This window comes from Scaptodrosophila lebanonensis, unplaced genomic scaffold, assembly GCF_003285725.1.
Source record: "Scaptodrosophila lebanonensis strain 11010-0011.00,11010-0021.00 unplaced genomic scaffold, SlebRS2 tig00000092-arrow-pilon, whole genome shotgun sequence".
Classification (NCBI taxonomy): Eukaryota; Metazoa; Arthropoda; class Insecta; order Diptera; family Drosophilidae; genus Scaptodrosophila; species Scaptodrosophila lebanonensis.
Genome location: NW_022060566.1, coordinates 4,323,249 through 4,347,124, shown reverse-complemented (window position 1 = coordinate 4,347,124; position 23,876 = coordinate 4,323,249). Strand labels below are relative to the sequence as shown.

General features: G+C 38.3%; 1 protein-coding gene across 2 annotated transcripts in view; it reads right to left on the bottom strand.

The window, feature by feature from the left end:
• The window catches only part of LOC115627258 (acetylcholine receptor subunit alpha-like), a 96,397-nt gene that overhangs the window by 11,132 nt on the left and 61,389 nt on the right, over positions 1 to 23,876 (bottom strand). For both annotated transcript variants that reach the window (XM_030522885.1, XM_030522886.1), the window contains exons 4-6: positions 22,016 to 22,131; positions 8,681 to 8,849; positions 761 to 897 (exon numbers count right to left, since the gene is read on the bottom strand). In XM_030522885.1, coding sequence (XP_030378745.1) covers positions 761 to 897; positions 8,681 to 8,849; positions 22,016 to 22,131 — 422 coding nt within the window. The remainder of the gene's footprint in view (positions 1 to 760; positions 898 to 8,680; positions 8,850 to 22,015; positions 22,132 to 23,876) is intronic.

Sequence of the window (23,876 nt, the reverse complement as noted above, 5' to 3'; positions counted from 1 at the left end):
TTAAAAAAGATTGTGAGCCTCTTTATGAGACTGTATTGTTCAGAAAGCAATATTTTCCAATCAATTGTTTATAGTACAAACGTTACACGATTTTGATTACAAATTATCAGCCCGTCAGCTCTAGTCGTTCAGCAATACATAGACCGGCTATACTATATATGTAAAAATTTCAGTTCGATTCTACTATTGTCAGCTAATTACGAACCTATTTTGGAATTGTAAAGTTTCCAAAGAACGACTTTTGTAAAACCATCGTTATTCAGACACCAAAATGGTTTCATTACTAATTGAATACAAATAGAGAACTAACACACATATTTTCTCACTGTACTCGCACAGTCATTAGGCGTCTGTGTCTGAGCCTGAGCCTCAGTCTGAATTAGAGTCTGGGCGTGTGGCCAAATGCGTTGAGTGTCATCGCAATGGGGCCAAATTTAAACTGAGCGAGCATGCGGCTCACCTACACACACACACACACACATAAATAAATATACACGTACCTAAAAAAGGGAAAAAATGGGCAAAGTTTTATTTTTTGTTTCCGTTTCCTTCTCGTAGCAGCACAATAAAGAAAAAATGTCGCATACACTCAGACACACACACACACACGTCAGTTGACAGGAGGGAGTTAGAAACGGTGAGTCGGATGGGGGAGAAGGTGCTGCCTTATCAGTTGGCAGTTGGCACGCAAATCGAACGCATGTCGCACGGCACATTTAATAGAGAATACAGAATACGGAAGATGGCGCATCAGACTCACCTGAACGTATCCAGTATCATGGTGAAGAGCACAAACTTGCCAAGCAGTGGCACCACCAGCGATGTGGGCGGAATGATTTCCGCCAGCAGCAGGAAGAACACAGTCAGCGACAGCAGAATGGATATGCTTAATGAGACCTGCGAAAAGATGGCGCCACGGTTGCACAAAATGCAGACACAGACGCAGACGAAAAAGGAAGAAATAGAAACAGAAACAGAAACAACATCAGATTCTGATTCAGACACAGTTACAGTTACAGCTACAGATATAGACACAGATACGGGAAACTCGAACGTCTGTTCGAGTCAAGTTCATTTGCAACGTTTTGCTAGTTGTGGGTGTGTTGGTGTATTGGCGTGTGGGTGTGTGGGTGGAGGATACAGGAAATGAAGTAGATCGGTTGGCAGTCGAGCGATAAAGTTAACGCGAGATGAAAATAATGAAAGGTACACAACTAAACAGCGAAAAAATAGATGCTTTCGGTATGCTAAGGATGTTGGATTGTTGTTGTTGTTGTTCTTGTTGTTGTTGTTGGTGATGTTGCTGTTGCGAGGATGCTGTTATAATGTGATGAATTTGATTAAATGAAGTGTAACATTCTTTCAATTTAGACAGGCTAGTATGTACGTTCTTGAACAAAAAAAGGACAAAAAAGAAAATCTCAAAATATATGTACAATTTAAATAAAATTCTGCAAAATATACAAGCTCTGAACATTGGATTGTGGTTTTATTCGTAGAGAAAATAATAGTGTTATTTAAATTAGATTTCTTCAAGCAGCTTTTCACAGATGCTTCAAAAGAGCAAGCCTTCAAAAATTAAATACAAATATAGTCAAACAATTTACAAAAACACAATCAACTTTAAGGCTGAACAAATAATAGTCGTATGTAAATTAGATGTCTTTAGTAAGTAGCTCTTCACAGATTCTCCAAAAGAAAAAAGTTAGCATAAAGCTTTCTACAAATAAATACGAATGCAGTTTAGAAATACGCGTACACAATCTTCTTGAAAGCTAATTTAAATTTTTATTTAGGATGGCTTTGCTTTTGCAAATAAATATTTTGTGTCACCTTCGAATTGTTGTCGGGAGTAATCAAGAAAAAAAAAACTCATTACAGAGTTTCTTTAATTAACTTTTTTGTTAACTTTATCTCCTATCCTACCCCAGATAACCCCAAAAAAACATTCCTCTTTCTCAACAAAGCCAATGTCTATAATATTGTACCATTCTTTTCAAATACTTCCTGTAATTTCATTTATCTTAGTAAACCATGTTTAAATTTATACGTTGAACAAATTTTATTCGCAGCGATTTACTAATTTTAGTCAGACTTGGTTTTGCAAGCCATAATCTAACATATAAAATTTCTAATATTCATATGTCGAAAGAACTATTAGATTTTTGAAGCAAAATAATGCGTTAAAGCCATTTTAGTAATTTTTAAAAGAAATAGAATTTTAAAAAGCGGCGAAAAGAAATCGGGCTCATTTCTTGCGAAGCTTATATGAAAGCAACGATTAAGGACAGAATATCGACTAAACAAGTGGCAGTAATCGGATGCCTTTTTTATTTTCGGATCTGTTTTTATTTTAATATTTATTTATTTCTCACAAAACTTGTGGCTGCACTTGCATGTCTTATTTCTTTTCGAAACCTGATCTACTTCAAAACATTTGAAGCATGATTTCTCACAAAGCTTATACGATGGAAAGCAATAAAGGACGCTTCAGGACTTGAATATCGACTCGATAGTCGACGAGTGGTAGAAATTGGATGCTTCATTTCTTGAACATGTACTTGTATTTTAATCACTTGTTCTAAGTTTCTTTTTGTGTATAGTACTTTTGAATTCTTTGGATTTAAATGAAATTTAATATATATTAATAATTATATACATTTGTTACGCAATAAATTTGTTCGCCAAACCAATAAAAAACTGTTGTTAAAATAGCTTAAGAGTAGCTCAAGAACTCTTTTCCCCTCACGGCAACTTAAAGTGTTCTGCGCGCTATATATTTTATCTAAACAAATCATTAGTTTGCTAAGACTACAAATGTGAATATGCAGGCGCATAAATAATGCCAAAGGATCTCGGTCACTGCATGCCATATCGCACACATGTAAAGAAGGAAGGAAGGAAAAAAAAAAACTGGCACTGGGCATATATAATACGAATATTACGAGAGTATAAATTTAAAAGCTGGTGCGCGCCGCCAAGTTCATAAAAACATCAGAGACTGTGTGCGATGGGCGCGCAATAAACCAAACTCGATATGATTTGTGGCTGAAGCGGACAGCCACACACATCCTTGCAGTCTCACATTCTCGTGCACACACACACACACACACACACAAACACACACATACATCCGCCACTTCTATATAATAACAGATCGTATATGTTGTTGCCAAGCTGTAAGTGCTAAGCGGCAGGTGGGCGACTTTTATGTTTTTGTTTCTGTTTCTGCTTCTAAGCATGTGTGTGTCTGGGTGTGTGTGTATGTGGCTGTGTGTGTGTGTGTGTAGGGCAGGTGTGCCTGTATGTGAATGCACGCCAAATCCGCTTGTAATGAAGTGTGTGCAAAAAGTAATTAAATGTCGAAAATGAGACGCGCGATTTGAGTTGTTGAGCTTTGTTGGCGATTAATGTTCAGCCAAAGGCGGCAGCACATAATTGACTTAGACAAATGGCTTGTATCTCGCTCTCTCTCTCTATACCTGTATATACTACATGTAGATATGTATGTGTGGGTGGGGGTTTAGGTGTTTGTATGTATTGCATAAATTTGATGCCTAATGACTTTATGATAATTAGCTAGAGTTTTGCAAATGTAAACCGATTAGTGTGGGCTAATTAAGGTAACAAAGCTCGCTGACACATTGACATTCTAAAGTCAGGGAGCCACAATCACAATTTGTACGCTTATGGCATAGGACGAGGCCTGAACAGCATATATAGTTCTCACACACATCGACCATGGTATACTCCTAGGCTTCGTTTGATTCTAGAAAGGGAGGAAAGTTGTTTCTGTACCAATCCTTCCTACGACAGCTATGTGACAAAGTGTACAGATTCTGTAGAATCTATAGATAGGTAAGAAATTGTGCATGAAAAATAAGCCTTTTTTTTTTTAACATAAGCATAAGATTAAGCACCTTAACAATACAAGTTGGGAAACTAGCCCAAGTGGGGGCTTATTGTTATCTAACCGCCTTGGCAAACCCTAGTCGTTTTAACCTTCGTAATGTTCTGGCAGAAAGTAGTATATTACGGCGCTTCACTAACCTATCGCTATATCAACTTGTGTGCCTTTCAATCTGATCTTACACGGTGAACAAATTTAGGTTTAACTGAAGGGTAGTGCCGCGCACGTATTGCAGTACCTATACTCGCTTATAACTCTGTTAACCATAAAGGCCATATCGGTGCTATACGGTGGGTGTAGACAGAGTTTTTTTTTTTTTTTTTTTGCATAGTGCTCCTTATATTAGCCATTAGCCAGAAAAAAGCAGCTGAAATGCGTTACTCTAAGGTGTGTGTTATGTTACGTTATTGTTCTGCCCAATATTTATTGAACAGCCCTCGATGTGCGTGTGCGGGTGCAGCGCATTGTTTAGGTAATGGTGTGTTGTGTGATTAATGTTAAATGCATCGACGCGCCTGCATGTGACATCAAAGGCGATTTAAAGTACTGTCCGCTGGAAAGTAGGCTACACTATTTTCACGCGGACTAACTATGAGAGGTAAAACATAATTTATCAGTAAGAAACCAAATATATTAGTTCGTGTTTTATACCCATTTATAAATAGAAACTTTCGTCTTAGCATAGAAAACAAAATGTACCTTTTCAGATCAAACCTCAGCTTGGGTTGATGTGTTGAATTAGTACAGAAAGGATTGCTTGCCTAAGCATTAAATATAAATAATATATAATTTAGAAATAATAAAAAACTTGCATTCAGTTAGTTTAGTATTCATTAAGCGTTGTAATTTTTTGGGAAATAATTTTTGGTGCTTGGAGCGGTCAATTGTTTAACTTTTTATATTTCTCCATTTAGCTTAATTAAGTAGAAAAGGCTAAGCTTCTTGTACTCTTAGTATTCAGATATCCTTACCTGACCTGCAAATGCATAATGTTTTTAAGAAAAGCGAATAAATTGAATTGAAATAACAAAAATTGTTTCCACAATAAAAAGACAGTTGAATGCAAAATCAAAGAGCACGCTCCCTTTCTACAGCTCTTTTTTTCTCTCTTCCTCGTTTTTTTTTTTGATGAGTGTGTGTATGTTCGTGTTTTTTACAGCTGTTTAGTGTCGATCACTGCAAATGACTGGCAATTGTTTGGCAATAAGTGTGTATTCTGGGCCATGCGTGCACTCGTATGGACACTGTTAAAAGCCAGGAACGTGCAAGTCTCTCGTAGACCATTCTTGTTGCCTGCTTTTAGGCGCAAGTATTTGAGTGCACAGATGCGTAGATGCGTGTGTAATAAAAGCAAGAACAACAATGCAACTGAATGTAAAATGTAATGCACGCATTCGCATGTGTGGTCACGCGTTTTTCTAGCGTTTTTTGTCGCCCATCGAACGCGTTCGTGTTGCTGCAGCCATCAGCATTCAATTGTACGCTGTCAATATTTATTGTACAAATTAGGCATCACATAAAATATACTATATATGTATATATGATGTATGGGCAGTATGTGCAGACACAAACCGCTAGCGCAAATTATTTGCGCATTTTATTTATTTTGAAAATTGTCCATAATTTATTCATAATTCCGACGGCGTTGTGTAAATATTTATGCATTTATGCCGCCTTTATTTCTTTTCATTCATTTCCCCCCTCACCGTACGCCCGTACGCCGGCCATCGGCTTCTACAGTCCCCTACCCCACTACCTACCTACCCGGTCCCAAATGAACCGCAGAGCGCAAGGCATAAAAATTGAAAATAAAAACTGTGCATAATTGGAAAAACGCAAAGCGAAACTGCAACCATTTTCACAATGTGCGGTGTCTGCTGCTGTGCTGCATTCGTGTGTGTGTGTGTGTGTGTGTGTGCGTGTGTATGCGTGTGTGTGTGCATTAAATTAAGCACAACATGCATGTAATTTTATTTACTCAAACTTGCCATCCACAACAAAAAACGATGGGATACAGAGGGGCATGGCGCTGGAAAAAAGTCCAAAATGCATTTTCATTTTCATTGGTGTGTGAAATTATTATGCATATATTTCACTTGTATGCACATCATTTTTATTCTTCATACTCGTACACAGTTTTGCCTTTGCTTTTTAATTAAAAGCACATTGGGTCGCGCTGGCTGGCACATAAATTATGGCAATTGATTTCGAAAGCGAAACAGGAAGCATGTCAGTCCAATTCAACAGAAATCGAACCATTTATGCTCTAACTTTTGAATGCAATAGAGATCAGAGAAACTTATTTGCCTATAAAGTGTTTCCCCCGACACCAAGTAAGTGCGCTAAAGTGCACTTTTTTTGAGTGTAGAGCACAGAACAAAGCAATAATAAAAGCATTATGCTATTCCATGCTTTGCCTAGACTTTCGCGATTTAAGAACTAGCTTTTTTTTTGACTACACTTAAAAGCTAACTCTGGTTAAGGGTTTCGGAGCCTTTATTATAACTCTGCAATCGAAAGGACAGACTTTAGGCCACAATTCATTGTCTGCATTTGTCTGCAAAATTCTCAGAAATACTACCTCGAGAGAGGGAAAACTTTTTCATGAAATGCTGTTATAACTTTTTTTGTTCAGGGCAAGCATTTCGAAAAACGTTTTCTAAATGTTTTACTTCATATTTAATTTAAAAATATTCTTAATATAGCATTGTATATATACATAGATTTAAGTGTGTCCTATAAAGGTATATTATGAACAACTCTTGTATTCTTCATAAGCTGCCATATTGGTAGCAGAATATTGCTTTAATAAATTATAAATAAATTTTCGTTTATTTAGCCAACCAGCAACAAGCTGTAGAAAATTGCAGATGACAGATAGTTCAAGAAATAAATTCTTTTCGCAATATAGACACTAATAGAATTTTCGTGTTCTGGCTGCCCCACTAATTAAGTAAATAAAGCTTGACATTATTTTTAAGGCGACGACACAAAACCTCAACAAACAGGAAGGCCACAAATTCGAAAAGCTATCATGCCATAAATAAATAAATAAATTCGCAATTACGTAGAACTAATTTCCAATGTTTAAATAAAAAGCTAGTATTTGCCAAACTATGTACTGGTTTTAATTAACCATTTTTTTTGCCGAGTTTGTGTGTACGAAGGTCCTTTAAAATTCCTGCGAAAAACAAATGAAGCCATGAAATAGAAAACCCTCATGTTCAACGTCAAGCATTGTGCAGGAAATGTAATGGTTTGGTTGACAACGAAATAGAGAAGCATGTGTAAAATAATATTTTGGAAGCCAATTTTTGTGCAAGTGCCACAAAGAAATGTTTGTTCCAACAGACAATGGCCGGAAATATTCGAAACACAATACAACTCAAAACATTTCTGATAAATGAATGGCAGCTTAAAACTCCAACTCAGCACACTATAGACCTAGTGGAGAAAAAGGTGAGGAAGCACTGAATTAGCAATCCAAGGAATCCTTGAAATCTGCATTTGGTAGTAAGTGGGCGAAAATAGATCCACAAGAGGGCAATACCAATAATTAAATGATCTTTTGTTTTCCTCCGAATTATTTTGTGAGCATCCAAAAATGTCTTTTCTCCCCTTGCCAATTATGTTATAGTAGACATGTCGATTATTCATTTTAATTTCAATTACAAGTTAGGGGGCGTACGAATAACTGAATAGTTCGTTTTCCAATTCAGTTGTGTTGCAAGACGCAGCGAAGGCTTCATTGCAGTTGGAGGTTACTATTGTTGTTAAATTATATATTGCTTAATTATATTATCATACATAATATATAATAATAATAATAAATATAAATAAATTTAATTATTTAAGAAACGGTTAAAAGTGTTATATTATACCCTTTATTTTAACTGTAGTTGTTCTGTTTAATGAGAGAAATATGAGAGACAAAATCGAAATACTCGTGTGTGTATAAGCATTGGTGGATCATGGATATAATATACGAGTCTTAGGAAACCAAACCTAATGAAAATCGCATTCTAAGGGCGGATAAAGTTACACTTTTTGTTTTCGTTGGCACCTCGGTGCGACGCTTGAACCTTTTGCGGTTTTGACATTTCTTTAGTTTTTAAATGCAAAGTGAGAAACTATGAAATTATTACTGACAGGGTCTGTTTTTTTTTTAAATCTTTTTCTCCATTCGTTGGCACAAATCAAATCTCTGTATTCTTAAATATTGTGGGAGAAAAGAAAGTGGAACTGTACTTGCATGGCTTTCCACAGTGTTCGCATTTTAAATGCATGTGCAGAGTTGAATTTATAATTGTCGATGTTTTATTTAAAACAAAGTTGTTTTTAGCAGATTTTAAATTAAAATAAATTAACTGAATTCATTTGGCTCTGCAATAAATTTAACTGACGTGCACATTGTGTGTTTTATTAATATTGTTTTTTTTTTTTTTTTGCAGCGCCTATATTTATATATTCATTATTTGTGCATCTCATTTAAATGTCGCAAAAATTGCATTCTTCAGTTTCTCGACTCGTTCGTTCTGTCATTCTGATTTAAATTGTATATGGATACCCCTGCTTTTGCGTTTAATATTTAACATTAAGTTAAGAAAGAGAATCGTTTTAATAATAATTTGGATACAAATGCATTTGTTTGCTCAAAAAAGTCATCAGAATTTAAAAAAAAATAAAGTTTGGAATGAAAAATGTAGCGAAAAATGTGAAAAGCAATGCCTGTTATTAGCATTTGTATGTGAATGGGAAATGGGGAATTACCTTTTCGCCACTGTCCGAGGGCAAGTAGAACACCAAAATTGTGAGGAAGCTGATGCCCATGCAGGGTATGATTAGGTTGACTGTGTAGAAGAGAGTCTTCCGGCGCATTGTGATGTTGAATGTGATGTCCAGATATGGTTCATCGCAGCATGTGTAGAACTTTTCGTTGCTGTTGGGCGGGACAAGAGACAAATATGGATAACAAATTAGTGAGAGATACTAGATGGATATAGAATATATGCAAATATTTAATCATTTATCACACAAACATTCAGACAAATACACACACACTGATAAATATGTGTCAGTTGCCAATCACATAAATCATCACCATCGTGCAACATGATAAATAAATTCATAAAATTTATCGTACATATTTGCCAACAAGCTTGAAGCTCAGCTGTGGCTGTCAAACTGTTTGCTCAGTGCCTCTTGAACCGTTGGCCATCGTGAAATTTTAATGCAAATTCCTGGCTAATGAACTTGACAGTCCATGAAGTTGCCGTCGCTTTGAGTCGTCGTCATTCTTACAGCCTAATGGAAAAGTTAATAATAATTTGTGGTTCTTTTTTTTCAAAAATATATATATATATATGTATATATTTTGTTGTGTGTGGTATTTTTGCAGCTATCTGTTGTTGTTGTTGCTGTGCTGTCCCAGAGTCCTTGCTGGTTGCCTTTGCCATTTTCCTTGGCCGCAAGAAGAAAAATGTATAAATCGAATCGAACTTTTTGACCGCACTTCAAACTGGAGCGCACGGCAGAGCTGCAGAAAAATATTGCCCTCGGCCAAATGTTTTGGACGCGTGTGCAGCAAAGGGGTACCAGAAGTTTTGGGGAATGGTATAAGGGGGGCAGGGAGCAGGAAGGATAGCCTGATATGTTGGCTTTCTCTTTCCTTCTCTCTCTCCCTCTGGGTATATCTGCCATCAATAATTCCAAGACCTTGCGGCTTCATTTTGAATAAGAAAATATTGTAAATAAATAATAAACAACTGTGTTTGTTCGTACACTGCGGTGCGGTGTGCTGCCAAAGGGATGGGAGGAGGAGGGGGCGGGGGAGACATGCTGGTGGCGACGGCGGAATTGGTGGCCGCCAGGCAACTAACTGTTTGTGGCAGTTGACTTTCTAGCACACACACACACACACACACATACACTCACATACAAACAAACAAATAGAAATGAAGCATGTGGCAATAGGCAGTGAAACATGCAGAAGGAAAAAAATTGAAATAAGAAGCAGGCCAAGAAACAACAACAACAACAAAAAGTAACCTAACGATAAGTGCCAAGCATATCAAAACAGCCTGTAACGCGGGTGGTGGGGAAGAGGAAGGCAGAGGCCAATAGGGTCCGGACTAGACTGGACTGGACTGGAGCGGCCGGACCGGACCGGACCGAAATGAGCCGCCATCTTGTGGGTAGTTTTGATGGCTGCTGTGGCAGCCTTTTCACTCAGGCCGCAGCAATAAAATATAATTTGCAGGCAATTGGATTTGCCAGTTAAAATGAAAAGATTGAGAAAAATGCAAAGGGTAGGAGAAAAAATAAAAGATATAGTTACGAAAGAGTGGAGACACCTCAACGAAGAAAAGGATGGAGAGAACGCAAGCATTATAGAAAGCAAAAATAGTTCCCAGAGAGTTCAGCCAACTCAAAAGAGGAGATACATACTATATATACGTAAAATGGATAATGGTCGAGAGGAATGTAAGAAAAAAAAAATACAAGTAAGGTTGATAGAAATCTAAATGTTTGGAGAAGACTGAGAGTAAACAATGACTGAAAATAACTTAACAGAATTGTGTACGAGAGTTAAAGAATAGAAAGGTATATTCATGAGTCAAGAAGACAAGAGGATGAGAGAAACGGAAAAAGTTGTACAAAGAGCTCTGCAAAAATTTACCAAAGAGTGGAAACAACTCAAAAGCAGAGAACAGAAAAGGGAAGTGCATGAAGCAGAAAGAAAAAATTAGAGAAAAATGCAAAGGTTACAAGAAAGAGCGAAAGAAACAGTTGTCAAAGAACGGAGACAGCACAGCAAAGAAACGTTACAGAGAAATTGAGAAATGTATACGTTAAAAATATGAAGACTACTAGGGGAAGAGAAATGGGGGAAGCAATGAATACTTATATATACCAGTACATAAAATAATGTGTGGATGAACATAAAATATACAAAAAAAGAACAGGAGAATATTTGGATAGATCTTGAGAGTGCCATTATGGTACACAAAAGTACACAACAAAGATAGAGAGAGAAAGTGAAGAGATAGAGAGAGAGAGAGAGAGAGGGTGACCAGAGAACTTGCCAGATAAAGTGCAATTAAGATCTCTTTAGATTAGAGATACGAGAAACAAAACGGATTTCAATCGATATAGAAATTGAATTTGAATTGCCTGCATAAGCAAAAACTAACTAAAAACACTGAAAAATCCACGAAGAGAGCGGGTGTGAGAGATTGACAAATATTTTCGCTTATTTCACATAACAAACACAGACGAAAAGTTGTGCTTTTTTCGCTTCTGTAAGAAAAAAGCTAGAAAAATGTCCCAGGGGGAAAGGCGACAAAGCGAGAGAGATCGAGGAAGACTAAGGGAGAGAGTAAGACATCTTTATTCCGGCACATAAACAACTAGCAACAAATCATTGAACTTCACAATGGCTTTAAGTGTGCTACAAAAACTTCCATAACAGTTTGGCAAATTTTTGCTTTGGCATCATTGTTGGATTGCCAATACATGTGTATGTGTGTGATTGTGTGTGTGTGTGTGTGTGTGTAAAGGTCAGTGTAATAAGCTCAATGACGGGCCGGTTAGTTTGTTCCCGCTATTGGTCCTGATACCAACGGTCGCATCATCAACGTGAATGAGGGTAAATACTAGCAGAGAAAAACATACAATAAATCATAAAATAGGCAGAGGCAACACGCGCAGACATGCACACTCACACACACACACACACATTCATGCGATTGCTGGCGTGTGTTTAGGCACGGGACACACCGACGCCAATGCCGCACAGTGGGCCTGGTTCTGGTTGAAAGGAGAAATTTCATTAAATTCCAAGCGATAAGAGCAGTTCAGCCGAACTTTTTCATTAACACTTTTTGAAATTTGTATAATTAAAAAAATGATTAAAAATGGATATATTAAAAAAATTAAATAGTAAATTAACCAGCGATTGGAATGTTTTCTTAGTTTTCTTTTAAAGTTCTGAGAGCCAATGTTTTTTAAATTATTCATTACTTCTGCAGAACAGGAAGGTTGCTACAAGCTGTTCGGATTTCGCAAACAGTGAGAGTGTGTAGTTAGGCATTAAATTAGTTGAAGGATTTGAGTCATACTATTTAGCCATTAATTATATTTAATTAATTATTTTTTATTATTTAATTATATTATATTATATTTAATTAAAATTTTTTCTTTTTTTATCTAATCATAATTCTTTGCATCTTCTAATGCTATCTTTTTTTTATCTCCATTTCGTTATTGTTAGATCTAATAACGTATCTGACTACTCTCTGCTGTGAATCGGGGCACAGCTGGCAGTTCGGCAAATAAAAACCGAGTAGGATTCGTTATTAGATATTTTTGTTATTTTTATAGGATTTTTTATTTCTTAAGTTTTATTAAGCTTAAGTTCTCTACTATATTATATAGATTTTATTCTTTTTCGTAATAAAATAAAGTAAATAAAAATAATTACTTCTTTGTTTTTCTTTTTCTCTCTCCTGTCACCGTAAATAATTGTGCCAAACAAAAGAAGAAATATAAACTAATGCTTGTTTTTTATTTATATTTCTTTATATTATAAGTGTTCGAGAGTCTTGATATTATACTCTCTATAAGAGGAATGCAAAATTCAGCAGTCTTCGATAGTTGGCGATGAAAGAACACATAAGCAAGTTACGCATGCTTTAAAGCGAAGGCATATTTGTCTACAAGTTATACAGTTACAATCATAATCTGATCCACAGTGCGTTGCTTATGATGCTGGCAGCAAACTATAGTTGATTTGACTCGAACGCGCCGGCAACAATTCATCAATGCTTTGTCTGGCGTACAACGCGGCGTATGCGTAATAAAAAGACCAAATCAAATGCCAGGCAAATGCTCAAACACAAAGCGAGGCAAAGCGGGAAGAAAAAAAATCACTAAGATTGGAAGAACAAGCGCAAGAATAAGAAGAAAGAAAATAGAATTCAAAAGTGCGAGCCATAAAGTGTATTTCAACTTGAACGCCGTCTGTACGGTCAGCTGAGTCGGTCAGCTGAGCAACCGAAATGGCCAAACGCTGATTGGCAGCACACACACACACACACCAGCACACACACACACACTTACAGGCATTCACACACTCACTAGAGAGACCCACTCATGAACGCCCCCTGTTAGTCAAAGAACAAAACGCATAAATAAAAAATGATTGGCAACATAAAAAACGAAAGAGCCACACACATAAAGGAAAAAGCCGAGACGAGCCGAAAAACGAGATGCGCTGCTTTTCAAAGCGAAAACTGCGACGAGACGGGACGACCAGAGCCATTGGGCATGGACCGACCCATTGCCACCTAGTCAAGTCGAAAAGGGTCCAATGCTTGATTGATTCCAACAACTTTGTGCTAAGTTCGCTTTTGAGTTCTGCTTCTTTATATATACTTGTATTTTATTAAAAAAAAAATAAGAAAAAAAACCGATTTTGTCCGATTTCGTTTGCGCTTCTCTTCGATTTCGTTTGCAATTTAGCAAAAAGGCAACTGAAATCAGTGCCAACAGCAGGCTCCAGGCTCGATAGGCAATGGTATGTAGGTCGGTAGTAGGTATGTAGGTGGGTAGACGAATGGCGAGCGGCGAATATCCAAGTAAGTAATAGAATTTTAATAACTACATAAGCACGCTCCACTGCATGACTTGAAAAAGCATCTCCAGCGCCCATCGGAGTGACGGACGAAGTTTCAAGACGAGGTCACACCTCTGTGAATATACTGTGGATGAAGAAGTAAATGTGCATTGGCCATCACCACCACCATAACCACCAGAAGCAACAGAACCACCATCACCATCAGCACTTGAAAGTTTCTTAATTATGGTTTTAATCAATGAGCTGGGTCATGCTAAGCTGGGCTGAGCCGGGGCCGTGACAGCCCGCTGAAGATGCTGATGGGACGCTCGCGGGTGGGAGGGCTGTGGAGGGCGGCAGTGAAATGCGCTCTGTAATCAAGCAATCAAATAAAAGTAAAAGCAATAGCTGCCTAGGGCCAAACACTTTGTCCGGGAGGGCAATGGCAAAAGGCCATGGCGGTGTCGGCTCCTGACTTTCTCTCTCTCTCTCTGTGTGTGTGTGTGTGTGTGTGTATGTGCTTTGCGTGTTAATTCGCACAACGCGAAGCCATGCGATGCGATGTGACGCGACGCGACGCGATGCGACACGCCGCAGTCCAACAATTAAACAGCAGATAAGCCAAATTGCTATAATAACGACGACTTTCAAGTACACTGCAAGCCAAATAATTCACAACATAGAATGTGCAATAAAAATGATGAATAATTTTTAACATTTTTGAAAGAGAAATAATAAATACATACTACATACGAGTTTGGAAATTATTGCTAACAAAACTACACTTAAGCTATAAATGTTTACAAATAATTTATGAGCACAAAAATGATTTTCATTTAAATCATTCCTCATAAAAAATCCATAAAAAATGTTGTATTTAACAACAACTTTTAACTGCTTCAGTTTGATTTTTAAAATATTTTTATTAAGTAAGCCGCCACTGGTCTACAGTAGATAATAATGCTGACTGCGGTTGATTTATTTTCTGTTTCTAGACCATCTCAGTTTCGTAAGGTCGCGCGAGTGTAATTCGGTGACCAAAGCTGCTCTTCTGGATTATTATAATGTAGGTTCTAAGATATTAAACATTTCATAAATTATTGAAATTATAAAAAGTATAAGATCTAATAAAAGTAGAAGAAAAGCATAAGTTTTTCCAGATTTGTAAAAATTAAAAAACTTAAAAGCTTAAAATTGCTCGTAAGCTCTAGAGCCTATCTTCCACTTCCAGGTTGGTTTATCAAGTCTATCTATCAGTCATTATAGCCCGTTCATAAAGTCGTGGTAAAATAAACCTTATTTCGAATAAACTAAACAAAATGTTGACTGCGAATATAAATTTGGTATTAATGTGATAATATTTTGGCTAAGAAGAAGTACAATTTTAAATAATTACTTGATTTTTTTAAGTTTATCAAGAACGTGATTTTTAATATTTAAATATAAATAAATAAAGTGAAAATTATTTGGACCGATTTAATTTGCCTTTAAATTTAAAAATTAATAAGCTACAAAGAGTACTTATCAGATCGATGTATATATTAAAGCATATACTACCAAATCATGACTTTATCTCTCAAACTATTTGGGGTTAGCTAGATAGATATAAGTATAAAGGGCATAATAATTTGCATTACCACGCCCCTCATTTCGTACGCCATACATTCTTAGGTCTAACAAACAACAACAAAATATCACATTTGATTTTAAAATTAATTGAAAAAAATAAGGGAAGTTGTTGATGTGGAAAACATGTTACTTGAACTTCTGCCCTGAAAATTTGCAAACAGGAATGTGGCAAAAGGTATTAGCTGCGAGTCAGGTGAAACGCATTACGAGTGCGAGAATATTTTAGTTGAAAGAAATAAATGTAAGTCATTTACTTGAATGGAAATGTGAGGGGGAGGGCAAGAGGAGGGGTATAGGCGTGTTTGGCAAAGTGTTGCAAACTTCGTTTCAAAGCTAAATGGCTTACAGTTTTGGGCAAGTGTGTGCGTATACTCGTATGGTGACAAAGGAGAGGAACGGAACGGAGTGGAGTGGATTGGAGTGGAGTGGTAAGGAAAGCAAAGCGCAAGGCTCAAGTCATTCGCAGGAATTAAAAAAGTTGACAGCAGTAGCAGCAGGAGTTACGTGTGTGTGTGTGTGTGTGTATGTGTGTGCCGCGTTGCGTCGCAGTAAATTATGCCACAAGTGCGTGACACATTCCGCAAACAGGCAACGCGCTCGCTCGCATTTTATTGTCTGCCATCGGCTGCGCCTAAAATGCTGCAACATAATTCACAGCACGTAGCGCAATTTTCCCATGCTGCCGCACCCCCCCTCGTCACTTCTCAATCCACTTCACTCCACTTCACCACGCCCACCTACAACCAGCACCCAGTACGCAGCACCAAGCACCCAGCACCCAGCACGCAGCACACGCGTTCGCCCACATTCCGCATCGACTTGAACCCAAACGTGGATAACAGTTAGGCTCGCGTAGGATTCACTCGTAATGCGCATCGACAGTTAAATTAACTGCGCCCGGTCGGTCGACAACCTCCGTATCTCCCCACTCCGCCACTCCCCCACTCCCCCAACTCCTGCCCAGCTAGTTTGGGGCGTGGCACGCGGCAGACGCAGCACGTACGCCTTTCGTTCGTTCGTAAAAAACTCAAAGTGTGCGAAAGCTACAACAATCCGAGTTGGCAGACAATTGGCGTTGATTGACACTGATGCGCGACCACCACAACCAAAGGGAGTATGTGTGTGTGTGTGATGGAGGTGGAGGGGCTGGGGTGTTGAGGGAAGGCCATGTCGTTGACCTAAAATAGTCGCCACACCTGCCCGAACCTGCACAAATCCGCGCAAAGGTCTTAACAAAAAAAAAAACAAAAATTTCGTCAAGCGGCAGCTGAAATCAGAAATGCATAAAATAAATGCATACAGAGTTTAAAAAAAATTGAATTTCGATCCAGTTATAGGCGGAACAGGATGGCATGGTAAATGTCCTTTCGATTCAATTTTGTGAAAAAAATTCGAAATGTGGCTCAATTGAAGTCGAGTCTGAATCCCATTCATTGAGTTAACCTAAAAAGTTGATTTATTCATTCATACCATACGCTTCGGCTTATATCGATTCAATGTTTGCATTAGCGTGTGTGTCCTTTCCATATAGTGGATATATATTCATATATACTATACAGTTTCGCAATCCGCCAAAAAGGAACTGACAAATTAATTATTGTCGGTCAATTTATTTCATTAATCAGTTAAGAAAGAAAGAAAAATCGCTAAGCGTATCTCAAATGGTGAGTCGATAAACGACTTCAGACGGACTTCATTGGACTGGCTAATAAACCTTCCCCTTCCCCTTCGCCGCTTTTAATTATATTTTATATTTTTTTTATTTAAGTATTTAAAGATTAATTTGTTATTTTAATTTTCTGTTTGTCTATAAAACAAAATTTAAAAAAAAGAACATACGAGAATGTATATTTTAGTAATGTGGGAGTATATATAATATATCTGTATATAATACAGATTAACTATAAATGGAAATCAATTGTTTTTAAAAGCGCATAATCCAATAATTTCAGCAAATCCTGCAACTTGCCACTTCTTCTAAAATATTTTATAGTCCAGTATAACTAAAGCACATGCCTAAGAATTGAAAAGTGCCAGAGAAATCCTATTTATGAATTTTAGTTCCTTTCTGACTCATATTCTACTTCACCTTGAAAATCGAGTAATTTGTTAATTTGTTGTACTTGTACTTATGTTGTTGTATTTATTTTGTAACTGTGTTATGAACATAAACGGTCGTTTGTAATTTGTTAATTTGTTGATTTATTCTTGTTGTTATAGCTCCATTAATGTACACCTATTTAATATATTTATTTTGTCGATATTGAACTGGGGGGTTAATCACTTTTGGATTCCAATATAAATTCGATATACAAATATGATTATGCCTGCAAATAGTTTGAGTTCAAACAAAATTCGCTTTGGTATACGAGTAACAAATTTGTGTGTAAATTATTTGCCAGTCTGACCAAAGAATGCTAGCATTGTTTTTTCAGATATCCTCTATGGTGACTTTTGTTTTTAAAAGATTACTTTACTGGCTCTTTACTGTCGTTTCAATCGTGAAATTATGAGGTTGAAGAGAGTGTGCGGGAGCAAGACAGATAATGTTACCATTGCCGGAGCCATCGCGTACCGTCTGTTGTTATTGTTGTTGGCCTTGCTTGGCAAAAGTTGGCGCTGATTTATTGCCCACTTGCGTTGTTGGCTTGCCTCAACCTCCTCCCCGTGCCCCTCCCTTTTCCATGGGCCCCAAGGCGAAAAAGCAACACATACGCACCTTCGAAATAGTTCAAGGGAAACCCGAGTCGCGCGACATTTGACATTAGCCCGGGTACGGGTTCGGGTTCGGGAGCGGGTCTGCAAAAACTTGGCTTGCTACCCACGCGTTTGCACTTTGCACTCTCAGCAGGTGAGCAAAGTGCCGTACAGTAGTTTCTTTTATTTGCCCGTTCTTTGTGCTTTGTTCTTTGCATGCCTACTCCTCTTGCTGCCCTCCCCGCTTCACATAAACAACACTTTCACGGACGCGTGTCGCGACATGTTTGTGGCGGGCGTGCGTGCCGTGACGGCGACGGCGGCGATGGCGGCGACGCTAGCAACACAAAACAATAACAGCGAAAAGGAGAAGGGAAATAAGAAAAACAGGATTGTGATTGTGGCAGCTCCTGTTTCATGTTTTCTGCTTCTATTTTATGTTGGAGGCTGCGTTGCCTTCGTATTTCTTCTTTTATTGCATTTGGCTCGAAATTTTATTTTGTTGTTAAACTCGCTTCGGTTTCTTTTTTCTTGACTATAAAATTACTTTAACACTTAGGTGGACAAACAGTCAGACCTTCGCAAAACACGTAAGTAGGCATATAAAATTAGGTACACTTTTATGCGATAGTACCTCATAAAAATAGAGATGTATAGTATGTATACATATATGTATGTATATTGTATGTGAATATAAGGACTTTATGCTGTTGTGAAGTGTGAAAAATATCTCTATCTTAGGAATAATAACATTTCTTTATAGCATGGGATGGATCAGTGTTTACGCTAACAAATTGTATGGACTTTAATGGAATACATGTGGACTGCTTTAAGAATTAGTTTTTCAAAAATATATGATTTGTTGTTTCAAATTTATTAGACTTCTTATCCTGACTTATTTATGCATTTATGCAATTTTGAATTCAATTTAAATGGGGGAAAAAAGGCAATTATACTAAGGGGGAGAATGCTATTCAACGCTTTCCAAACACTTCCAGAAGGTAGTTTTTAACAAACATTAAGTTGAATACTAGTAATAGCTAGTGAACTAACTAATAAAGAGCTATTGGTAAATAGCGCTAGTTAGTGTGCTAGTTGGTTGATAGTTTCATTTGTTAAGTAATTGATACCTAAGAAATTATTCACATATTACTAACAAAAAAATATATCTAAGGAATTATGGAAACCATCTGAATAACAAACAGTGTGGATTAACTAAAACAATGAAAAATATGTACATATACGGCCTTAGCCTCTAGGAGGCTTCATCTATCCCGATTGGTTCTCGAGATGATGTGTAAAGAAATTATGTACATAAGACTCTTTAAATAACTGAGACTTTGGTTCTTAGTGGAGGAAAATGTTTGCAAATACTTTCAATTTTGGAACAGTCTTGGAGGTCTCGGTTGCTAAATAAAAATTTTAATGTTGCTCTTTCTGCAATTTTTGTAATTTGTAATGTAATTGTAAATTAATTGGTTTTTTACATATCGATGTTTATACTTAGTCAGATTCTTAAGATTAACTTATTAATGCTGCTAATATTTAGTTATGGCCTCCAAACAAAGCATTTTTTAAGGTAACAAAATTTTTTTGTTTACAAACATATAAAATTAATGTCAGTTTTTTATTGGGCTTGGCTTTTTTTCAACGCATTGAAAATCAAAATTGAGTGGACCTTGTTTCTTTGAGATGATTTATTTTTCAAACAGTGGAGAGGATACGACGTGCTATAAATCAGGGCTGTTTATGGGCTTAGTTTCTGTTCCCAAATCAAAAACGATAAGTTAGTGGCACCTGGTTAAAAAAGGGGGTTAGGGTTGGTTTTTGTGCACGTTTAAGCATACCGTTAAACTATTTATTGTAATTGCAGAAAAGTCTAGGAACCGTCATAAAATGTCCTTTTTGGCCACTTTGTGTCGACTAAAGTGTATCCCCAGAGTCTCCTTATCCAAAAACTATTGGGCTTTTGTTTAGTATAACGGGTATTTTGTTTTAAGCTTTAAAGTCATGTGCGTATTTTTCCACAGAGTGTGTGTGTGTGTGTGTGTGTGGGGGAGCGAGAAAGAGTTTGCTTATTAATTTGCCTTCTAAAATGTGGAGAGCTCGCACCCAGCTAGCTGATAGTCAACAAACCGTTATGTCTGTAACTTTTTTGGCACATTTCGTGAGCGAAGAAACGAAACTCTTTGAGCTTTGCTTTAACTGCCTAAACGCATTACTGGCACGCCCCCAGGCTCCCCCGCGCTCCCCCTCTAAATACCCGCCCACCGGCCACTTTTATATTTTTTGAAGAGATGCCAACGCCTTGCTCGTTCACTCGCTCTCTTTCATTGTGTAAATTACCGTTACTGATGTGCGCACACAAGCGTGCGACTGTGCGAGAGGGAGGGAGCTGGAGCTGGGGCTGGAGGAGGATGGTGAGGGAGAGGAGCGGGGCTATGCAATTAAGCAACTCTGCCGCATTCTGTTGTGTCATTATACCCTGAAACCGAAGTGTGAATGCATATTGTAAAATCGTACAAAACTTGTAACAACTACATACATACATACATATGTATGTACATATGCATAAGAAGGCATGGCAGGGTCCACAAAGGGTATATACAAGGTGCTTTCCAAAGTAAACATAACTTTTTAAAAAAAAAAACAGAACAAATGTCAGGGGAATACGGCGAGTGGTTAATGGTTAAAATGTGATTTTTGATCAAATAATCGGTCACAAGCGTCGATCGATTCTGAGCATTTTTTGGTCGTCAGTCAATTTGTGCGGAACAAACCGTGCACACACCTTTCGGTCAAAATGCGATAAATCGATGTTTTGGAGATGTTCAATTCCATTTCCATCAATTTCAATGATAATTTCGGCTGATTTTTGACGAATTCACGCACAGTTTCGATGGAATTTTCGGTGATCACGAACGTTGATCGTCATTTATGTCCTCACGACCACTTTGAAAACGTTGAAACCACTCGTGCACTTGCTACGGGATAGGCAATCATCGCCATAAACTTGTTCCATCAATTGAAACGTTTCGGTAAAAGTTTTACCAATTTTAAAACAAAATTTAATGTTGGCTCTTTGTTCGAAGCTCATTTTCGCACCGATAACACAAACATACTGACACTTAAATAACTGCAATAACTTCATTTCCAATCGATGAAATGTCATGAAATTCTCACTGGACAATCGATAAAGATAGCAGATTCTAACGCACCAGATTCGACATATAGATAGCGCCACCAGGGGGCGCTAGATTCAAATGGAAAGCACCTTGCAGTATATTCTTGATCAGCATGATAAGACGAATCGTTCAAAGCATGCTGGCTCAGCCATTTCTGAAATCCAGTTGCTCATTTAAACAGATAAACAGATCGATTTGTCTCATTAAGAATATATGTATGCATAAACTTTCTTAATCGATCGGAGACTCTTCCATCTGCTTACATACAAGTAGATTTGTCAGTGGCTTCAGTATACTTTACCAGATTTACAATGGATTGTAGAGAGTTGTTATGCGAGTAGATGTGCCATATGGCTACTGGCTATGTTTAATAGAGTACATAGGAGTCGGATGCGCACAGAGCTCTCGAAGTCGACTCGTTTGCTTTGGGCTTTGAAGAGACAGACAGACAGAGAGACTCATGCGTTTGACCAGGCGGCGCAGGTTGAGCGGCTTTTGCCTTTTGGATTGCTTGAAAAGTTTTTTAATTTAAAAAGTTGGCACGCACTCGCACATGTAGAAATTGAGAGAGAGAGCGAGGCAAGTGTAAATATTAGCGTTAGGCTAAAAGACGTAGTCGACCACGCCCATCTACGCCCACACAGACACACACATACACACACACACACACAGGCACACAGAGACACACAGAGACACACACATAGACGCGCACGAACGCATTCGGCATCCTTGACCTGTAAAAATGTACTAGAGGAAGATTTGTGCTTGTGTTTTGCCAAAAACTCGCATATGAATGACAAGTAAGAACATCAGTAACACCAACAACATAAGCAACAAAAACAACAACAACTGACATTAAAGGAGCAGCCAAAAGTTGTCAATGGCATATTGCTGTTGACTGTTTCCAACATTTTTGGCAGCATTTTGCAGCTTACGAGCAAAGGCAGACAAAGTTGAAGAGCAGGATTTTGCACTTACCGCACTGCAGGAACTTCGAGGATATCCCATTCGACAGATGTGTAGAACTCGGACAAATCCACGCCCACTTCGACCACATTGGTGCCGTTCAGTTCATCGATGTGACGCAGATCCACCTGTAAAGAGCACAGAACTTTGAGTAATTGAGGCAGACTTAGTGGTTGGGGTTGGGGTTCGGTTCGGGTTCCGGGTTCCGGGTGCGGGTACGGGTACGGATACGGGTTTGGTGAGAGGGGCATGTGATTTCTTAGAACGGGAGGAGGGGGCAGTGTTAGCACTGATTAGACAATTACTGGTCGTACGTTGACAGTGCACATAATCGGGTTGCAGTGCTATTCTTATTACTCTATTTTTTTTTTTTGTGGACTCTTGCTGTACCTTTTCAGTTTTCAGAGTTTCTTTTTTTCGTTTTTGTTTTTTTTGTGTATTCTGGAGAGGAAACTGGAATTTTCGGGCCTCAGCTGGGCGGCTTGACTGCCAACAACGTCAGCTGGCTCTCGAAAATCTCACTTGACACAGCAGCGAAGCAGAGCAGAGCAGAGCTAAAGAGGATGCGGGCAGACAGGCGGACCGGCAGACAGACGGACAGGCTGCCGCTGCGGTACAGTTCCCGCTCCACTTGCCGCACTTCAATTTCAGTTTCAGTTTGCAGCTGCCTGCCGGCCATCAACGTCACCATCGTTTTGTTTAGTTCGGCACGAGTGCAGCTGACAGCCAGCACAAGCAGAAGCAGTAGCAGCAGCAGTAGCAGCACTAGGACCAGGAGCAGTAGCAGAATCAGTCGTCCTGGCAACTCAATAGCACACCAAAGTGCATCGCACTGTGGCCAATGCGAGTCAATAATGTGAATGCATTTTTAATAGCTTTATCTAATTCAGTGCAAAATTCATTTTAAATTAGTGCAGAAAAAACGACTTATATTTAATTATAAATAAATAACATATATTTATATAGATACAAGTTGATACAGCGGCTAAAGTTTCGATGCAAAACGAGTGCATGAATTCATTTCTAAGCAAACGGATTCACTTTTCATGCAGATTTTCAATCTAAAGCTTCGCCTTTTCCTGTCGGCTACAGCTTTCATTCAAAATGAATGCACGGATTCTTTTATAAGCAACAGGATTTACTTTTAACACATCTGCAATCTACAGCTTATCCCTGCGCCTACGCTGCTTCCCTTCGTCTGAAGCTCTAATTCAAAATGTGTGTACGCATTCGTTTTCTAGCAGGAGGGTCAATTTTGAAGGCAGATCTTCAATCCACAACTGCATACCAGAAGCCAAGATAACAGACAAAGATATCAAGGATCAAGGGAAGTTCTCTTGATCGGCGATATGTTATATTATTTTCCATAGTACACTGGCATCGTCTGCAATTGGTGTGCCACAAATTCACACACACACATACACACACACACACACACCTGATGTGGCAGGCAGGCAGGCAGGTAGTGAACGCCTTCGTATCGTTTTGTTTCGTTTCGTTTCGCTTCGCTTCGGACGTTTTGGAGTGCTTCAATTACATGTCACTTTTGCAGTTTGCTTCCACTTTTTTCGTCATATTCGGTTTTTTGCTTTGTTCACAAAAATTGGCTTAACACGCGCTGGTTGAGTTGAACCAAAGCGAGCAGCTTGATTAGCCAGTTGGGGTCGCTCTTCATCGACTCGTAAGCGCTTCATATGTTCATATGTTGATGCTTCAAAATCTGCCAGAGTGCCGCCTCTGTGTGTGTGTGTGTGTGTTTGTTTGTGTCTCATGTTGCCTGGCATTTGATGCCAAAGCTGCCTTTAGCAACATTTTGGGGCACCGCGTTCACAGCTGAACGAGCTTCAAAGGCACACAACAAGGGCGGCGTGCG